The sequence below is a fragment of the Ixodes scapularis genome, unplaced genomic scaffold, assembly GCF_016920785.2.
Source record: "Ixodes scapularis isolate PalLabHiFi unplaced genomic scaffold, ASM1692078v2 PGA_scaffold9__187_contigs__length_104089568, whole genome shotgun sequence".
Classification (NCBI taxonomy): Eukaryota; Metazoa; Arthropoda; class Arachnida; order Ixodida; family Ixodidae; genus Ixodes; species Ixodes scapularis.
The window spans coordinates 28,029,862-28,046,481 of NW_024609884.1; the positions used below are offsets into that span (position 1 = coordinate 28,029,862).

The window sequence follows — 16,620 nt, forward strand, 5'->3', positions numbered from 1 at the left end:
GGCGCGCCGGAGCCGCCGCCGCCGCGCGCTCCGCCGCCGCCGCGCCCGCTTCGCCGGTCTGCGCATTCCAGAGTGACGTCATAGCCGCGGCAGACGCACTGGCGCCGCCGCGTTCCCAGCTGTGCGCCTCCGTTGCGCAGTAGCCAAGACTGACGCTGCACCAGAGCCGCTTGAGAGCGCCTCTCATTTTGTGCGCATAAGCTCACGCTACGTATATCCTGGCACAGCCGAGCTAAGCCACCGCAATTTTTTTATAACACTACAAACTATCCCAGCTGTGAAATTCCCAACGAAGTGCAAACAAATCATTCGATTATTCGCAGCATGCACGACCAAAACAGGGAACTTGAGCCTAAAGGCCCGTTCACACTCTTGCAACCGAGTACGACCGAGAGAGACCAGACCGGTTTTTAAGCCTCTTGCGATCTCTTAGGACCAGCTCCGCTGCCTCGCATCCGGTCCTAAGGAGTCGCTCTCAGTCGTACTCGGTCGCAAGAGTGTGAACGGGCCTTAAAGCGCCGTTAACACTCTTGCGACCGAGTAAGATCGAGAGAGACCAGACCGGTTGTTAAGCCTTTTGCGACTTCTTAGGACCGGATGCGCTGCAGCGCGGAGCTGGTCCTAAGAGATCGCAAGAGGCTTAAAAACCGGTCTGGTCTCTCTCGGTCTCGGTCGGACTAGTGTAAACGGGCTTTTAGGTGACTGTTAAGCGCCGTTCACACTCTTGCGACCGAGTACCGTGGCAACCAAGGACCGGATGCGCTGCAGCGCGGAGCTGGTCCTAAGAGATCGCAAGAGGCTTAAAACCCGGTCTGGTCTCTCTCGGTCGTACTCGGTTGCAAGGGTGTGAACGGGCCTTAAATCGCACGAAAGTATGGACGCAAGGGCCAAGCCCACGGGAGCACTTTGCATTGGTTCATTGTCATTGAATGCAATCGGGACCACGGAACACACGTGCGCCGCCTTTCGAGTCATCAAGAATTATTGTAACCTCCAGCGGCGGTAAAACGGAGTAACCGATTGGGGTTTACTTTTTGTTGCCCTTCACCGCCACTAGGAGATTATTTGCAGGGTGTGGTTGACACGTGGATGTGTTCGCGGATACGCCCCACCGGCATCTGGCTGATGGCGAGCTCTCTCCGTACATACAGGACTCTGCGAACGCCTGCAGAGCTTTAAAAAACACTAAACCTAGAAAATAAAATATCTTTTCCACCTGGTTAGGACAGGCAAATAAAATAAAATAAAATGAAATATTCGGCTTAAAAAAAGAATCCCCAATTTTATTGATTCGCGGACGAAACATAAGTTGTACCCCTGTGGGATGATGATGATAGCGTTTGTAGCCAACTAGTATGCGCTCTAAGTTCTCTGGACCCCAGAGCGCACACAAGTTGAATACAAGCGCTATCATCATCATCCCACAGGGGTACAATTTCTGTTTTGCCCGCAAATAGAAACATTCTTATTGTAACATAAATAGTGGCAATTTTTTTTTACGCTTATCTATTTTGAGACATGCTTGTCCTATTTAGGTAGAAAGAAAAATGGATTTCCTAGGTTCAGTCCCTTCTGTGCGAGCCATGTTCTGAGGCATACGGAAGTTTTAAAACAAAAACAGAGTTCGTCAGGTGAAGCCGGTAAAAAGACGAGGGAATGTGCGCGCCATCCAGATGCACGCAGGTCGCAGCCCAAACAAGTGGTTAGCAGCGTGCCGTGGAAAAGAGAGGCGGAGAATGTCGCTAAATTAGCGAAGATTTTATTGAAGACGAACCCCGCCTCTTCTGCGACCGTTGTTCCTTGCAGCTTGTGCTTGTCGTTTTAGATTTTTAGACAATGACTTGTTGACACCCAGGATCAGCATGGCGTCGTTTCCTGTCTGGATTGCAGCAGCGAGTAGCACTTGAAGTTTCCTGATGTGGCGGCACCGAACCACTGCGGAGAAAATGCAAGTATCATAATCGCTCCCGATAAAAACAAAACAAAACAAACAAACAAACTACAAAGAAGGGTTTTACAGTTTGGGCACACTGATTCTTCGCACAATAAATTACCCATAGGGTTGACGTTTTTCCTAATCCCAAATGGTTATTTTGTCTTTATGTTTGTCGCGTCTTTCGAACGACGACATCAGAGCGTTTCTGCCAACTACTCAACGAACAGGTTTGGGAGAGAAAAAAAAGCTGAATGAACCATTTTAGCACATTACGTACGTGACCAACTGAAAATTTATGTTCCGATCTATAGACGGAGGAACATTCAATCACTTAGTTTGATCTGCATAACCAGCGCACTCAGAGGAAAATGCAGCTTGCTGCAAGAACTTCAAGTTTACGAATTTCTACGTTGGTCCACACTAACCATTACCACCGTGCGCTGAGGCGCGACGAGATTTTATAAGAAACAAAACGGCTGGGAATTCACCTTTGGCGACATTGCGCGGCACTGCATCAGTGGTATCCACCCTTGACCTTGATAACGGCGATGCCTCCGCCTCCATGGCCACCTCCGTATCCACCCCCAAAGCCGCCGCCTCCGAATCCGCCACCGCCGAACCCACCACCAAGTCCACCTCCGAAGCCACCACCACCTCCGTAACCGAGTATGTGGCCACCGCTGTGTATCTTGTTCACATGGTGAACCGTCTTGACCAAGTACGAAGGTCCGGCTACCACCTTGGTGGCTCCTCCTCCGAAACCACCGCCAAAGCCACCACCGAAGCCTCCTCCGAAGCCTCCCCCTCCGTATCCTCCTCCGCCATGACTGATGGCTATGCCGGAGACCGGAACAGCACTGAACCCTCCACCATAGCCACCGCCTCCGAAGCCTCCACCGCCGAAGCCGCCGGCCAGGGCGACGCCGACGAGGGCGCTGTAGACGCAAACAGCCGCCTGCCGGGGGGTAGAAAAAAGGAGGAGTCATTCCGCTTGTTGACCAGTCTCACCTAGAACGTCCTGAGTTTAGTAATAGAGAGTCTTAGTAGATCGTACCGATCACTCCGATAACGACACCCGACACTTCCCCAGCGCCCTTGTGCATGTCCTTTAGCAGGTGTCGTTATCGGAACGCAAAAACGACGATCTAAGACTTGATAAATAATCTCTGAAATAATTTTTTTTTTTATCGTTATGCTCAACTGCGTAAGGTCGGGCTGCCTTTCAGGTACGGTGACACAGGTTTATGATGTCGAAAAGTTTGCCACTGCAGTACAGCTGCTCAGCGTAAACCTGGTCTTTAACGTGCAACGCAGTGATCTCGAACGGCACGCCGGTGCGATGCTTACCCGGATCGAAACAGGCAGGGGTGGGGACCTAACCCGGGATCACTTTTCCTGCAACGCGAGATTTCGCTCCACGTGCTCAGAACTGCCCCCCTCCGAGTTCGTGCCTGAATCGGTCGGTCAGGCCAGGCCGGGTGTGTACTTTGTACGCGTTTGATCTTTCAAGTGTCTCGTAACCAACTGTGGGGCTAACGATTTCAACGTGAGCACCCAGAGTCCTGTTCGAGTTATGTGGGACGGCTCACGTAATTGAGGCGCCTGTTTTGGAGTTGGCCTTGTATAAAGTCGGCCACCCCATTCCTCTGCAAAAACAAACCTTAATTTTTTTTTTGTCGGTGCTGCATTTTTTGGAAGTAATGCTCTAACTCATTTTGTGTCCTCTTCGGAGGCAGTTGCCATCACAGAGAGAAACCTCGAGCGCCGAATGAATGTCAACAGGAAGTACTCGATAGGTAATTTCCTTCGGCTTCCCACCAGGAGCGGGGTAATTTTGCGCTTATCGAGCTCATTGAAGCAGCGATAACGAGGAGGCTTTACGACCAATAAGTGGAAGGCAGTAGGAGAAAGGGAGCGGTGCCCGCCGTCCGAAGAAATCAAGGTGATTGAAGTTGAACTTGACATAGCAGTGAGACGCAGCCGTAAAAATAAAAGCACCTTACTTTTTTCTTCCTCAGATTATAGAACGATTGTGTTGTCCCAAGGGTTTCAGCTGCCATTTACCCGTGGTGAAAACGTGCAAGTGTTAGGCAAATAGCGGCGCACAGAAGCTATAGTGGAGCGCTGTGAATATATAGAAATGTTTGTTTAGTTTCTTCAGCCTTCCGGATTGCATATCTATAGGACAAAGATCGGCTCTAATGTCAACTCTGCCAGTGCTTCCCGAGATATCACGAATAAAATTAGTGTAATAAGCGCCAAGTAATCGGAGTTTTGTTATTCGCTCTTACACGAGAATATTATTGTAGTACATTCATCGGTGTGTTTCGGCACCTGGGGACAACTTTCCGTTGGCGTAAAGGCAGAGTTGCAAGGGCGCCCGCACGCTCGGGCACCTCGGCCACCGATCAAAGCTCTGCACACGCGCTCTTCAGCCTTCTGAAATGCCACAGGAAGTTGTCCCAAAGTATCAGCAGTGGAATGGAACGAGTCGCACCGATTGCTTTGCAAATTTGTTCTAAAACTCGGTTTTTGCCACCTCCTTTCTTTACATATTGTTTTTGTTTTCGCCAAAAATATGACAAACGAGCAGAAACTCACAATATGGGAAAGGAGTAAATCCGGAAACCGAGTCATATTTAATTACAAAACATTGCTTATAGTAGCCATGTTCATTATAGTGATTATACTCCAAGCGAGAACACCGCAGCAATGGCAATAGGTTCAGCAGTAGGTCACTTTGGGCTAACAGTTTTCCGATACCCGTTATTCAAATTCCAATGAAAAATGGCGACAGACGCTCGAAATATGTAAAGAACAAGGAAAAGACAACTTTGGCCCGAATGCGAACCGAATCTTGGTCAAGAAACGCTTTGCATTCGGGACGTTACAACAGCGTCCATATGGATCGGGGAGCAGGCGCGGCGGCTTCCTCACCAGAGTGTTCATCCTGCGCAGTTTCCAAGGGGGCGAGTGGTGGGTCCTCTTCCGAACCAGCGCTCTTTTATACGCACACGGCAGCGGCCCGACCGTCGCTTTGTTATGCGTTGCAGTCTGGAAAGCTCTCGCTTTGTCAGCGCTGTTCTTTGTTATTCATTTCGTCCTTTCTAGAATGTCTGAGCTCGGCGTCACTTCCCCTTACTGCCACGGTTTCAGTTTCGACGACGGTCGAATTCTCCTTGCCGGAAGATGGCTTTTCTGTGATTTTGACTGTCAGACAGGTTGGCTCGCTCACTCGCGCGCGCGCCCTGCCCACGGAACGAAGGACCGGGAAACATCGAGAGCGGTTGCGCTCTCTTTCTAACCCGAGTGCTTCAATCGGCATTAACCCTCCCACCGTCCTCCCCGGCAGCAATTTTTAACCCGCCGTGTCCCGCTGTCCCCCCATCCCCAACTTCCTCCCGAGTTATGCTTTCGCTGATGGTAGCCTTCCCCGCCCATTTCTCGCGTGGTTGAAACGGTGTACGGAGACGCCTGAGATCTGCTGCCCTAGTTGGGTTATGTCTGAGCCGTCTCCTCCTCTTTCTCGTTTAATGCCGCATTTTGATTCCCCGAACTCGCGACTGACTCTCGCGAGTCTTGCATGGGCCGTCCGTATTATATATACGTGCCCCGCTTATCTGAAGGGCTGGCACATTCGTTTAATAACCAATGTACGGTTTGACGCGGCGCGTAACTGTCTGTTCGCATTCGGACTCGCTGTGAGCGATTACAGATTTTGCTGTTTGTATTTTCGGCTACCCGTTCGCGTTTTTGAGGCGGCGGCCGCTCAGCGGACGAGACACAGAGTAGCGCGGGGGACGCATAATGAAACCACGTCGTACCGGTTTCGTTCGAACCCACAACGCTCTTGGCGGGCCACTTTCATTTTTTTGCTCTGCTCTTCATAGTCCACTCTCGTTTTCTCTTCGGCAATGCCGGACTTTCGATTTTCGTCGCTCGTAGGCGGTTGGTTAAGCAGGGTCGTTGACATAACGTGATCAGGGAACCCCCGAAGTTTTATGGGCAAGCATGGTTTAGTTCCGTAGTATGGCCGAGGCCGGAGATTCTGGCGTGCTTTTGTCGACTCGGTTGCAGCGCGAAAATGCGGGTGATTTGCGAGACTCTTGTCTTTGGCGTGGCGGTTGAAGATCTTGTCGTTTTTGCTTCTTCCTGCGCGTGAGCCAGAGATAGAATGCGCGAGCGGAATGGCCGCTTCACGATGCATGCGCCTGCTTCGAAGTTCGTCGGGCCGTCCGATGCGAAATAAGGGAAGGTTAGTGTGCGAGCGTGGACTTCCATTGAACAGACACGCGCTTCATGCATGCACGTCATGAAGACATCCTGCAAAAGGCGCTTTGATGCCTCCGGGCGGGGCAGGGAATACCTTTAGGAATACCTAGGCGTTCCTGTTGAGAATCAACTTTTGTTACCGGTGAACGTTTGATTCCCGCGTCCGTTTCCTTTCTGCCAGTGCTCAAGCGTAACTGTACCCACTGACAGAAAGAAAATGGCAGAGCGTCATTTTCGTATGCCGGGCCTCCAACACGCACTCTTTGCCTTCCGCCGTGCTATCCATGGTCACGTGTGCACGCTCAAAGCTTACGAGACGCCGAAGCGCTATCGAAGGTAGGAAGCTCTCGATGCGGAGGAGGGACTATACCGAAAGTCCGTCCCTGTCGTTTTCATCCTCTAAGTGACTATAGTCATGAGTTTCACTTGCTTGCATCGTGATTTTATAATTATCGGGACTTGAACCTCGGCGGTTCATACCCTGATTAGGATCCATAGGTCGCGTTCCCGACCAATTGGCCGGTTGTGGCGGATTATTAAGATGCGGTCTTCGTGGTTTTACTAGCACCTTTATATTAATTTTCCTCGGGTTATCTGTAAAACCAATGACTTAAAAGTTTTACAATTATAATAGACCATTTGCTGTATTACCCAAGCATCAAGGAGAATGCAGGGATTGGTGTTCCACGCGCCACACGCGCACGTCTTCACCGTACAAAAGATTCGAAGTAAATAATCAAAATAAAGCGTTGACGAACGCGCGTGCAAGATGCCATTTGTTTTAGGTATTTGCTTTAGAAAAGTTGCTACTGCTGAGGCCAGCGGGTGCGGCGCGTAGAACACCAATCCTTGCATTCTCCTTAGATGCTTGGGTAATACAGCAAAAGGTCTACTGCTCATTAGTCAAAATGTACGTGATCAGAATCATTATTTGTCGACACCAAGAGTAGTATGCGCTAATTTTCGGATTAGTTCTAAATCACACGAATAAAGTGTTTCTTTTTTTTTTGTTGATTTTGCTTAGGAGCGATTTCGTTATCTCAATTTTATTTCAAAAATGAGGAAAGAAACTGTTCAGAAGGTACCGTCAAGGAGCTCCCGAAAGTAGAGGCTTCTAGTATAGTTGAACTGCCTTAAACACTAACAAAATTACCCGTTTGATTACTGTAAAGAAGAATACAAGGCTGATAAAACTACTCCAAAGCTTTAAGTAATATGATGAATGGACAAGTTTGCTTTATTATGTGTAAGTTATAAGCTATAACGTGCAACATACCAAACGTGCTGAAATAAGGCTACGTTCCCAGGAGCTCTTTCCTGATGTGATACTAATGTCCTGGAAAAGTCCTTCAGGCTCAGTAGACCAAAGAACGTGAAATACGCACCACGTAAACCGGCCAGTGATTCCAGGCTTACCTACATCGTGGGCTGATTGATGGAGTGTCGCGACTTTGGGTTGTTTCGATACTCAGAAAGTCGGTCGCCAGTCGGAAAATTGTCAGATGCCTTCGGCCCCCGCATTTCACCTGTGTCTGGAGATCGGGATGGGAGACGCCGCATTTTGGGACATTCTAGTTGACGTTTGACATGCAAATGTTTCCTTCGTGTTTCGGAGGGCCCATATGCATATACCCGACGCACGCTTCGACCGTTTGGCTGCCGGCTGCAGCGAGATTTGGTGATGCGGCTGACTGGTGTATTGAATCGCGATCAGTCGTGACACGTCACGAGATGTATCGATGCGTCGGGTCGCCGTGACTTGTGGTATCGTTATTTTTTTTGTATGTGCTTTTTTTCCTTACTTATTTTTGCGTTTATGTTTTGTTAATTTCTCTTCTCTATATTAGACGGTATACCCTATAGGAACCGAAGAGGCGAAAAGACACAAATTAGTCGGAATTATGTTTTAATGTCTCATCGCGTGTATTACATACGTAGCGCACAACCGGTGAGTGCGAACTGCGTGGGCTCTGCCACTGGCAGTCGTAGTATACGGTTAAAGACTGCAAACCGGGGGTCAGTAAGCAAAACACATATCTGCTTCCCTGCTTGATCTAAACTCTCGTTTTTAAAGTTGCCTTCGCACGACCTAGCTGCTCATCGTGCGGATAATCTACGATCATCGCGGAAGTGGAGTTCCGATGTGACACTGCGTCTCATCGTTGGGCGACACTTCCTACGGCTTTCCCACCTTTACACCTCAGATACACTCTTTTCTGTGTATTCGAGTACGTGGGCAGTTACGATCCGTTGCAATGACTCCTTGTGTCCGCTTGTACGTTATTTCTGGCATTCGTGATTGTAGTTGGCATGATACCGACGTATATTTATAGGTCAGCAGGCGTCTTTGCTGGATGCGGTCAACGTGAAAACGTTGTTTTGTATGCGCTGTTTAACGCTGTGTGCAGGCTGTTTACGAACAAGCCTGCGTTCACCCACGCCAGGTGTGGGCACTGCACGAGCGCAGAAACGTGATTGGTGAACCGTCTGCGCATGTCTCCCGCCGATAGCAGTGCCATCGTAATGGCGGGATGTCAGACCCACGCGTTGTTGTATAACTGAGTAGAGGACAAAAGGAAAATCGCAGGAATTTCACGATATCTGACGAGTGGGCTTAAAAATATTTTCATCGAAGTTATAAAAATATTTGTCAAAAGTGACAAAGAAGATGCCGGTTTTAGCCAGATAACTAGTCGTTGTATATAGGCATGGCCGGCTACTTAATTTTCACCGAACATTAAAATAAAAGCGAGCATTATAAGTTTCCTAAATTGTGTCAGGAAAGTTTCCCAAAACTTCGATCATAATGCGTTTATAATGTATAAGAGCGTAAAGGCCGGGGTCACACTGCTCCTACATCGTACAAAAGACAGTCTGCAAGCACGTGTCACTGCAATATCTGTGGTTCGAGTACAGCGTGCCTAGTTTCCTTCTTGAACTCATTGCCATGCGGAATTCGAAGCACCGACCTCGTGGTGACTCGCAGTTCGAATTTGTATGCAGACTGTCGTGTTTAGGATGTATAAGCAGGGAGACCCCGGCTTTAAGATTTATTGGGGACACATTCGCGAGTGTGTATTGCCATATTGTTAATGTCGTTTCTTGTCCAACCAGGGTTCTGTGAATTTCCATTTTTTGCCTTTCGCTTGTCTGCTGTCTGATATCAAAATGGTTCTGTAGCTCGTCAATGTTCTCCTTTGGTGTCGCCAAACTCGCAAAAATTGTATAGGGCGTGCTGGAAATAGTTGTGATACTCTGTGATGTATGGTTCTCAACACTGCTCTAAATCACCTTCATCTTATAAACCAGCTAGAAGCTGCGCATTCTAGGCAATTTGATATACGTGTATATATTGCGCTAGAATAATAGTCGGACCCTTAATTAAATCATCGTTGTTATTGTTTGCTTTTTTCTTTGGGGGGGGGTTGGGGAGAGATATGTCTGGCATGAGTGAGGCTTTTTAAGTCACTGATTGTGGACGGCGTATGTACTTTTATTAAGAACTGATGTATTCCCTGACTAATCGTCGTCCAGCACACGTAGGCAGGCTTTCGGCGAACGCGAATGATTGAGACGTCCTGGCAGCGATGTGAGATAGTGGTAGGCCGATGTTTTGTTTGCCTTTGGCCCCACTACTGCACACCTGAGGGGTGCCTATAGACCAACTCAACCCTGACGTCACGCCACTGCGGTGGCGCTGCTGTCGGCTCTGCGCATGCGCGGATGCTTCGCTTCACCGGAATCTGGTTTCTGGGCACGCGCAATGCCCACGCCCGGTGTGGGCAAACGCGGGCTTGTTTTCAAACAGTGAGTTACTCGACAGCTGTACTTCCTCCTAACCCAAACACCTACCTTTGTGGTCTACGACAGTCTGAGACTGTACTTGGTTTCAGCTTAAGTCCAGATGCAACCGACGCTACGAGGTAATACGCCTCGCAAGTGGGCTCATTTTCGTCTTCTGCGCATGAGAAAGGAAGTAGCGGTGACGTCAGAACGCCGAGCCCTGATTGGCTGATCGCGACCCCCTATCTGAGCGTCGTCTGCTCCTTTGCAACGTCGTCTGCTCGCAACGTCGTCTGCGTCTTTCTTACCTTTCCTGCGACTTTCGGAAGTGCAGGTCTTTACGAGCGAGCTCGACTTCGTCTTTCAGAGAGGGCAGACGAAATAACTCGAGTGGTTTGTTGTTTTTGTTTAACAACTAGCAGACGCGCATCAAGGAGGGAAGTCAAAGGACTCACTCGCGAGGTGTCCCGAGGCGCCAAGGTTTGTTTGCTAAGACCCGAGAGGTGAGTGTGTTAGTGTCCGCAAGTTCCCTCCCAAATACATTTTCCTTCCTTTCGTGTGCGGCGAGACCTGATTCTTTAACGGCGTCGGCGGGTTGGCGCAGTTATAACGCCGTCTGCTTTACGTCTGCTAGTCAAAGCGATGGCTGCTTTACCTTTCCTGCGTCTGTCGGAGATTCACCGCTTTTTCACCGGCGAGAGTCACCGTTGCCTCGGGAAACAAGGAGATAACAAGAGGAAGAAATTGACCTCTTAATCTAAAATTGAGGTCGGCGATCAAAGTATAATACGGGAAGGGTTCACAAGGGTCGCGCGGGCATATTCCATTCAGCACGCCAGCCGGTCGTGGGCAGACGGTCGCCGAGTCGCGGAGTGCCTGCTAGGCCTAACTGCCGTGCTCGCTTGGTCGCGTTCGGTGGAATCGTGGCCGTCGGAGCTTTTACCGGGTGTTTGTGGATCCATCGTTCTTGTTCGTCGTGGTCTGTTTCAAGTACTTTTTACTTTTTTCTTGCTGCTTGAAGTCGGGACGCGTGAGAAGCGCACGTAGAAAAACAAACGTCCGTGGGTCGTCGCGACCGCGACGCTGTCGGACATGCTGATTTGATGGTAAGAAGTGCGTAAGACAGCTTCGGAGCTGTCGTTGGATATCGTCGTAATTTGCGCAAAACTTACGAAAATTCCGTTTCGTGAATACGAATTTGTTCTCAAGTTTTGTCTTACGCACGTTTTTGGCGTAAGGTCGTTTCGTGAATCTGGCCTCTGCACTTCCGAAAGTCGCAGGAAAGGTAAGACAGACGCAGACGACGTTGCGAGCAGACGACGTTGCAAAGGAGCAGACGACGCTCAGATAGGGGGTCGCGATCAGCCAATCAGGGCTCGACGTTCTGACGTCACCGCTACCCCCTGCGCAAGAAGCAGACGAACTTGCCCTCCGCATAGGGAGTTTTCGTAGACCGCGTCCCCCCCTCCGCTAAGCCCTCCGCAACGAAGAAACCACTACTGCGCCTGCGCGCCGATGGCCTTGGCTGTAGAGCTCCGGGTATCGTAGCCGGTTGTGGAGAGCGTTGCTCGACGACGAAAACGATCTACGAAGACTCCCTAACATTACCAATCAAGCGGCGTCAAAAGCGTACCTCACTGGACCGTTTTGTTTTGTTTATAATTGGTTCAGCGATGATAGAACACGTAAAGAAACACGACGAACACCATAATGTTGCGTCTTTGACGGTGTCTGATTGGCCCCATCAGCTCGTTGCGTCGGCTGCGTAGAGACTCAAGGTACAAAGAAGTGTATGGAGTTTTAGTATAACGATACCGACGACGATACAATGCATTCGCAAAGGAGTCGGCGGAGTACCGGGTATCGTTACCGGAGTTATCGGAACGGTATACATAAACTCTCCGTAATCGCAGATCAGAACTGACCCTTCACGGCAGAGCACGTGAAGTGCTCTGCAGGGAAGAGTGTTATATTATGAATTCTTTATTATTTAAAATGATACTGTGAGTCACGTATATGAGTCATAGCAGGTGTTGTAATACAGAAATTTGGGTTTTGGGCATAAACATTGCATTCGAAAGGTTGTGTCAGAACTAAACGCACCACAAAAGCCGCCGAGTGACGGGGAGGTTATAATTTCATTTGTTAAGAAATTTCATTCGTTAATCGCTCTTGGGGAAAAAATATTCGAACACATCATGCTTATATGTGTAATTTTTTAACCCTTATATGACTGAATCTAGGCGGGCCGGGCCGGGCCATTCATGAAACATCTTTTACAGCGAAGCTGTACACCTCTACCAGCCAAGGAAATTTCCGTGTCGTTGATGTTGTAAGCGAAAAACTTCCGGCGAAAAATTGAAGGCAAAACAGCAAATCTCCTTTGAAATCAGGCCTACAGCATACAGCATACAGCTCAGTATCCGTTTCAATAAAAAAAACCACAAAACAAGCATCAAAACCACATGATGGATGATAAGGCGCGTGTGAACAACAGGAACACCCTCCCACGCGTTCCGGTAAAGATTATGTGTGCGGCTGCTTCGAAAGGGGTGGACGTCATTCGAAGCCCTCGTGTGAAATGCAAACCGCATAATGAGTGATAACGGCGCCTGCGAACAATGCGAAGCACGTTCTTCTCCCCGCGTGCGTTTCCCGGTAACGAATACGGTTGCGTAAGCTACTCCGAGTGGAAAGGTACCCAACAGCATAGAAATCACGTAGTGACGTCACCACGCTTTCATATATGAAAGGGTGTGGTTAAGTGCATTTCACTTGTCTCTGGTTTCACTCTTTGTAGAGCCACGTGTGTGAATTTTCAAGTGACGTCGCAATGGGTAATCGTTGTGGGTGTCGTTTACAGCTTCGCTGCCCAACTACCTTAGCAGCGTGGATTGGAGCCACAAATTTTGATTTTGAACGTTACAGATGTCGTTAGCAAAATATAAACATATCAAAATCTGTTTATTTTTTTAAAATCTAATCTCCAATACCTACAACATATCTAATTTACATTACCTTCATGAAGTAAATATGATGCAGGAACAGATTAAATCTAAAATGATTACGTATAAATCATTCAGTAAGGCTTTTCACGCGTTCAAGCTTGATGATTTCTTTTGCTAAGTTTTTACGAGATTCCATTAGCTTATTTCAGCATACAGGCCGTTTTAGTACGAATGTTTCATACACAGTTTTTGTTTTCACTATCGGCAAATTTTAACGCACGTGGTTTAGTATGAAAAGTTCTATCGACGTTGGCACGCGACGGTTAAAATGTTGAAACCAACCCGAAAACAAAGCGTGACATAATCGCCATATTCAGTCATCCAGCGCAGCGTATTTTTTTTACATACAATTTTACATATAATACATTTACATACATACCGCCCGGGTCTAACTTGGAGGAAGCCCACGCGGAGGCGTCTCTCTTAGTTGTGCAGGCGGGTCTAGGGTAGAACTATTTTTATTTTACAAAATGTACAGGCGCCTTCATCTCGCCGCTCCCTGATCACGTGGTTAGCCCCTCGATCACTTGGGCAGTGACATAGCATCCATCTCGTCAGCGTTGCACAGATGTCTTGACTCTTCGATGGCACTCTGCTACGCAGCGGTATTCAGCAGAGTCCTGGAGGCTGTAAAATACAGTGTTTTATTACGCCGCTGCCATTCGATCGGCCATTCCGATTTCGCCTGTTAAGATTTGTCCAAGTGATGCACGTATGATAAATTGACATACAATACAACCAAGCTCACAAGTGCTCCCGAAGGTAACTTTCAGACTGTGTAGTGATGGTACATAAAAACATCACAAGGGGAAAAGTTCAGCATTCGGGTTCTAGTGTCGCCAAGTGTAACGTTCGAAGCAAGCCGAACGATGCTGTGCTCCGCGAAAATAATTTAGGATTTTCTAAAGGTTCATTCACGCAGTAGTGTTTGACTACAGCCGACTATGTTATGATGCACGACCGCGAGTCACTAGCACATCTGTGCTTTTTGTAGCGCGTGCCAAGCTGCTCCTTGGATTGGATACAGTGGTACCAAGCAGATATGTCCTGGTAACTCGCTATCGTATCTCGACGTTACTCCCCGTAAGTTTCTGGAACGCCTTGGCGAGTCACCTGGATAGCTGTGCTTAGAATGTCACGTGCAAAGCCACCCCTTGAATTGTTTGTCATGCAGCATGCAAACCACGTAGTGACCTCGCGGTTCCAACTCGTAACTAACTCAACGTAAGTTCTCACAATGTAGTCAAACGCCACTTCGTGCATGGGCCCCAAGTTGAAGTTGTCATCGCAGACGGCATTACAGCGGTTAAGTATTCGGACAAGTTCCCACTTGAACGTGAATCGGAGCAACGCACCTTGAACTACCAGTATCCGCCGCCGTGCGCGCCCACGAGCTGTCCTCCTCCGTGCACCTTGTGGACGTGGTGCAACGTCTTGACATGAAAAGTGGGACCAGGAAGGACCTTGCTGTAATGTCCGTGGCCTCCGCCGAAGCCACCACCGCCGAAGCCACCACCGCCGAAGCCGCCGCCGTAGCCGCCGCCGCCGCCGCCGTAGCCGCCGCCGCCGTGCCCGACGAGAAGCAGGCCATAGCCGTGGCCGCCGCCTCCGAAGCCGCCACCGCCGAAGCCTCCCCCGTGGCCACCGGCCAGGGCGCAGCCCACAAGGGCGAGGGACAGGCACACAGCTACCTGCATCGAGGCGGCGAGTGGTGAGATTATACTAGGGGTTCCGAGTTTTAGGGGTTTCTTTATTTATTTTTTTTTTTTCGAATTCATGGGCGTTTTTAAACACTGAATATGTTTTATCAGCCGAATTTCGCGAGAAAACCGTCACGAAGAACCGTCACGCCAATATCCCCGCTAAATTTAGCGGGAAGATTGACGTCACGTGAACGCGTCATATGACCTCAAGTCACGTGACGTCAATTTCTGTGAGGTGGTAGTTACGAGCATGGGACTCTCCAACCTCGAGGGAACATGGGCGCGACTCGAACACACGGAGAACGTCCCGGAACGGAAAAGAGAAGCAAACGGGATAAGGAGCGTGGGACACTACACTTGTTTTCACCTCCAGAACCATAGTAAAAAGTCCAGCTGCTCGCGCAGTATTACTAATTTCCCCCTTTACGCAAACCATTAAGATATATGTAGGCGCATTTTAGATTATATATATGTGTAGGGCTGGACGTCGATTAAAATTTTTAATCCGATTAATCGCCACCCTTTAATCGACTAATTAATTGTTTTCGTTCATTCCCATGCATACAATTTTTTTTTGCCAAAATTAATTTGTTTGCTTTTGCTGAATATGATAAGCGGCGGAACGATTTCGGATTTTAAAACAACCTTGATGTGTAGTTGCCAACAGCCAAAAGACAACCACACTCCCAAATGATTACTTCAGCCGCAGAAGCAAATGAGGTTCGTTGGCATGCTCCGGCAATAGCGAACTTCCTTGATTGTTCACAGCAGTCTCTGCTGTGCTAAACAGACACTTGCACGGCGTTAAAGTGGCTGGGAAAAAACATTCTCCACTTGTTTGGAGTGACAGATCTCGCCCCTACAGTTTTCTTTGGGTCAAAATTTCACCTAAGTTTACCTTCATACTGAAGTACTCCGCGTCTGAGTGATGAAAGCGTTGCATTTTTAGTTTTTTTTAGTCAAAATTTAACCGATTACTCGCTTAAAAAAATTAATCGCCATTAAAGAATTCATTGATTATTCGGTAGATTAATCGATTAAGTGCCCATCCCTAGATATATGTTATCTTATCAAGACATACCTTGTCAAGACGTCAAAAACATCGCGACTTCCTCCGACAACCATATCATGTAGGAACTATTTCGCGCGTCGTATGAACATTGCGCAAAACTCCCTTCTTTATTGAGGTGAAAAGGAGTATAGTGTGGTTGGCGAAGGAAGAGGCAGCCTTGCGGACAGCTCAGTGCGGGCTGTGTTCCAGATCAACGCAAAATAAAACTGTACAGATGAAGACTTCTTTCGGTTAAGTTTGGGTTTTTCTTATTCAAGGACAGGCTCCAGTTAGGGTTTGTTTGGTTTTTTCCTATTTTGATCAAACGGGCTCGGGGGTTACCTTTCGGGATTTTTTTTCTCTCGGTACTTGCGGGATACAAAAAACCCTCATCATTATTACTCAAGCCAGTGTTGTACAAGTTCTTTCAAAAGAGGAACGAAAGCTCGTTCCTCGTTCCTTCTCAATCTTGGAACGAGTCCCCTTTACGAGTTCCAGTGGTTCCAAAGGAACGCGTTCCCGTTTCGTTTCTAAGGTCAGAACGTGTCGTTGCCTTAACGTTACTTTGCTTAGTTTAATGAAATACTGTGCGAGGTATAATCGGTGAATAAAATAAAGCAAGGAATGGGAAATATTCACACCGAACTGTACGTCTCGTACCGCCACGATCACAGTTTTTTTTCCGGTTCTTTGTTTCCGACTATCTCTCGGACACTGCCCCGAAGTTAAATAGAGAGTAATAGCGCGCATAAATACATTCTAATGCTGGGTAAAGTTGCAGATATATATATAAGCAAAGAAAAAGGAACGCCGTTCCTTATTTCATTCTCTCTAAAATGTAACCTGTTCCCGTTCCAGTTCCACCAA

General features: G+C 48.3%; 1 protein-coding gene across 1 annotated transcript; it reads right to left on the bottom strand.

Annotated features, from left to right (window-relative positions):
* Window positions 1-2,450: 2,450 nt before the first annotated feature.
* Window positions 2,451-15,081, bottom strand: LOC121046302 (ctenidin-1-like). The gene is made up of 4 exons (XM_040500403.1): window positions 15,070-15,081; window positions 14,374-14,690; window positions 2,795-2,850; window positions 2,451-2,752 (listed from the first exon to the last, which is right to left on the bottom strand). Exons 1-4 carry the CDS (start codon window positions 15,079-15,081, stop codon window positions 2,451-2,453), a joined length of 687 nt encoding a protein of 228 aa, XP_040356337.1.
* Between the last annotated feature and the right edge of the window lie 1,539 nt (window positions 15,082-16,620).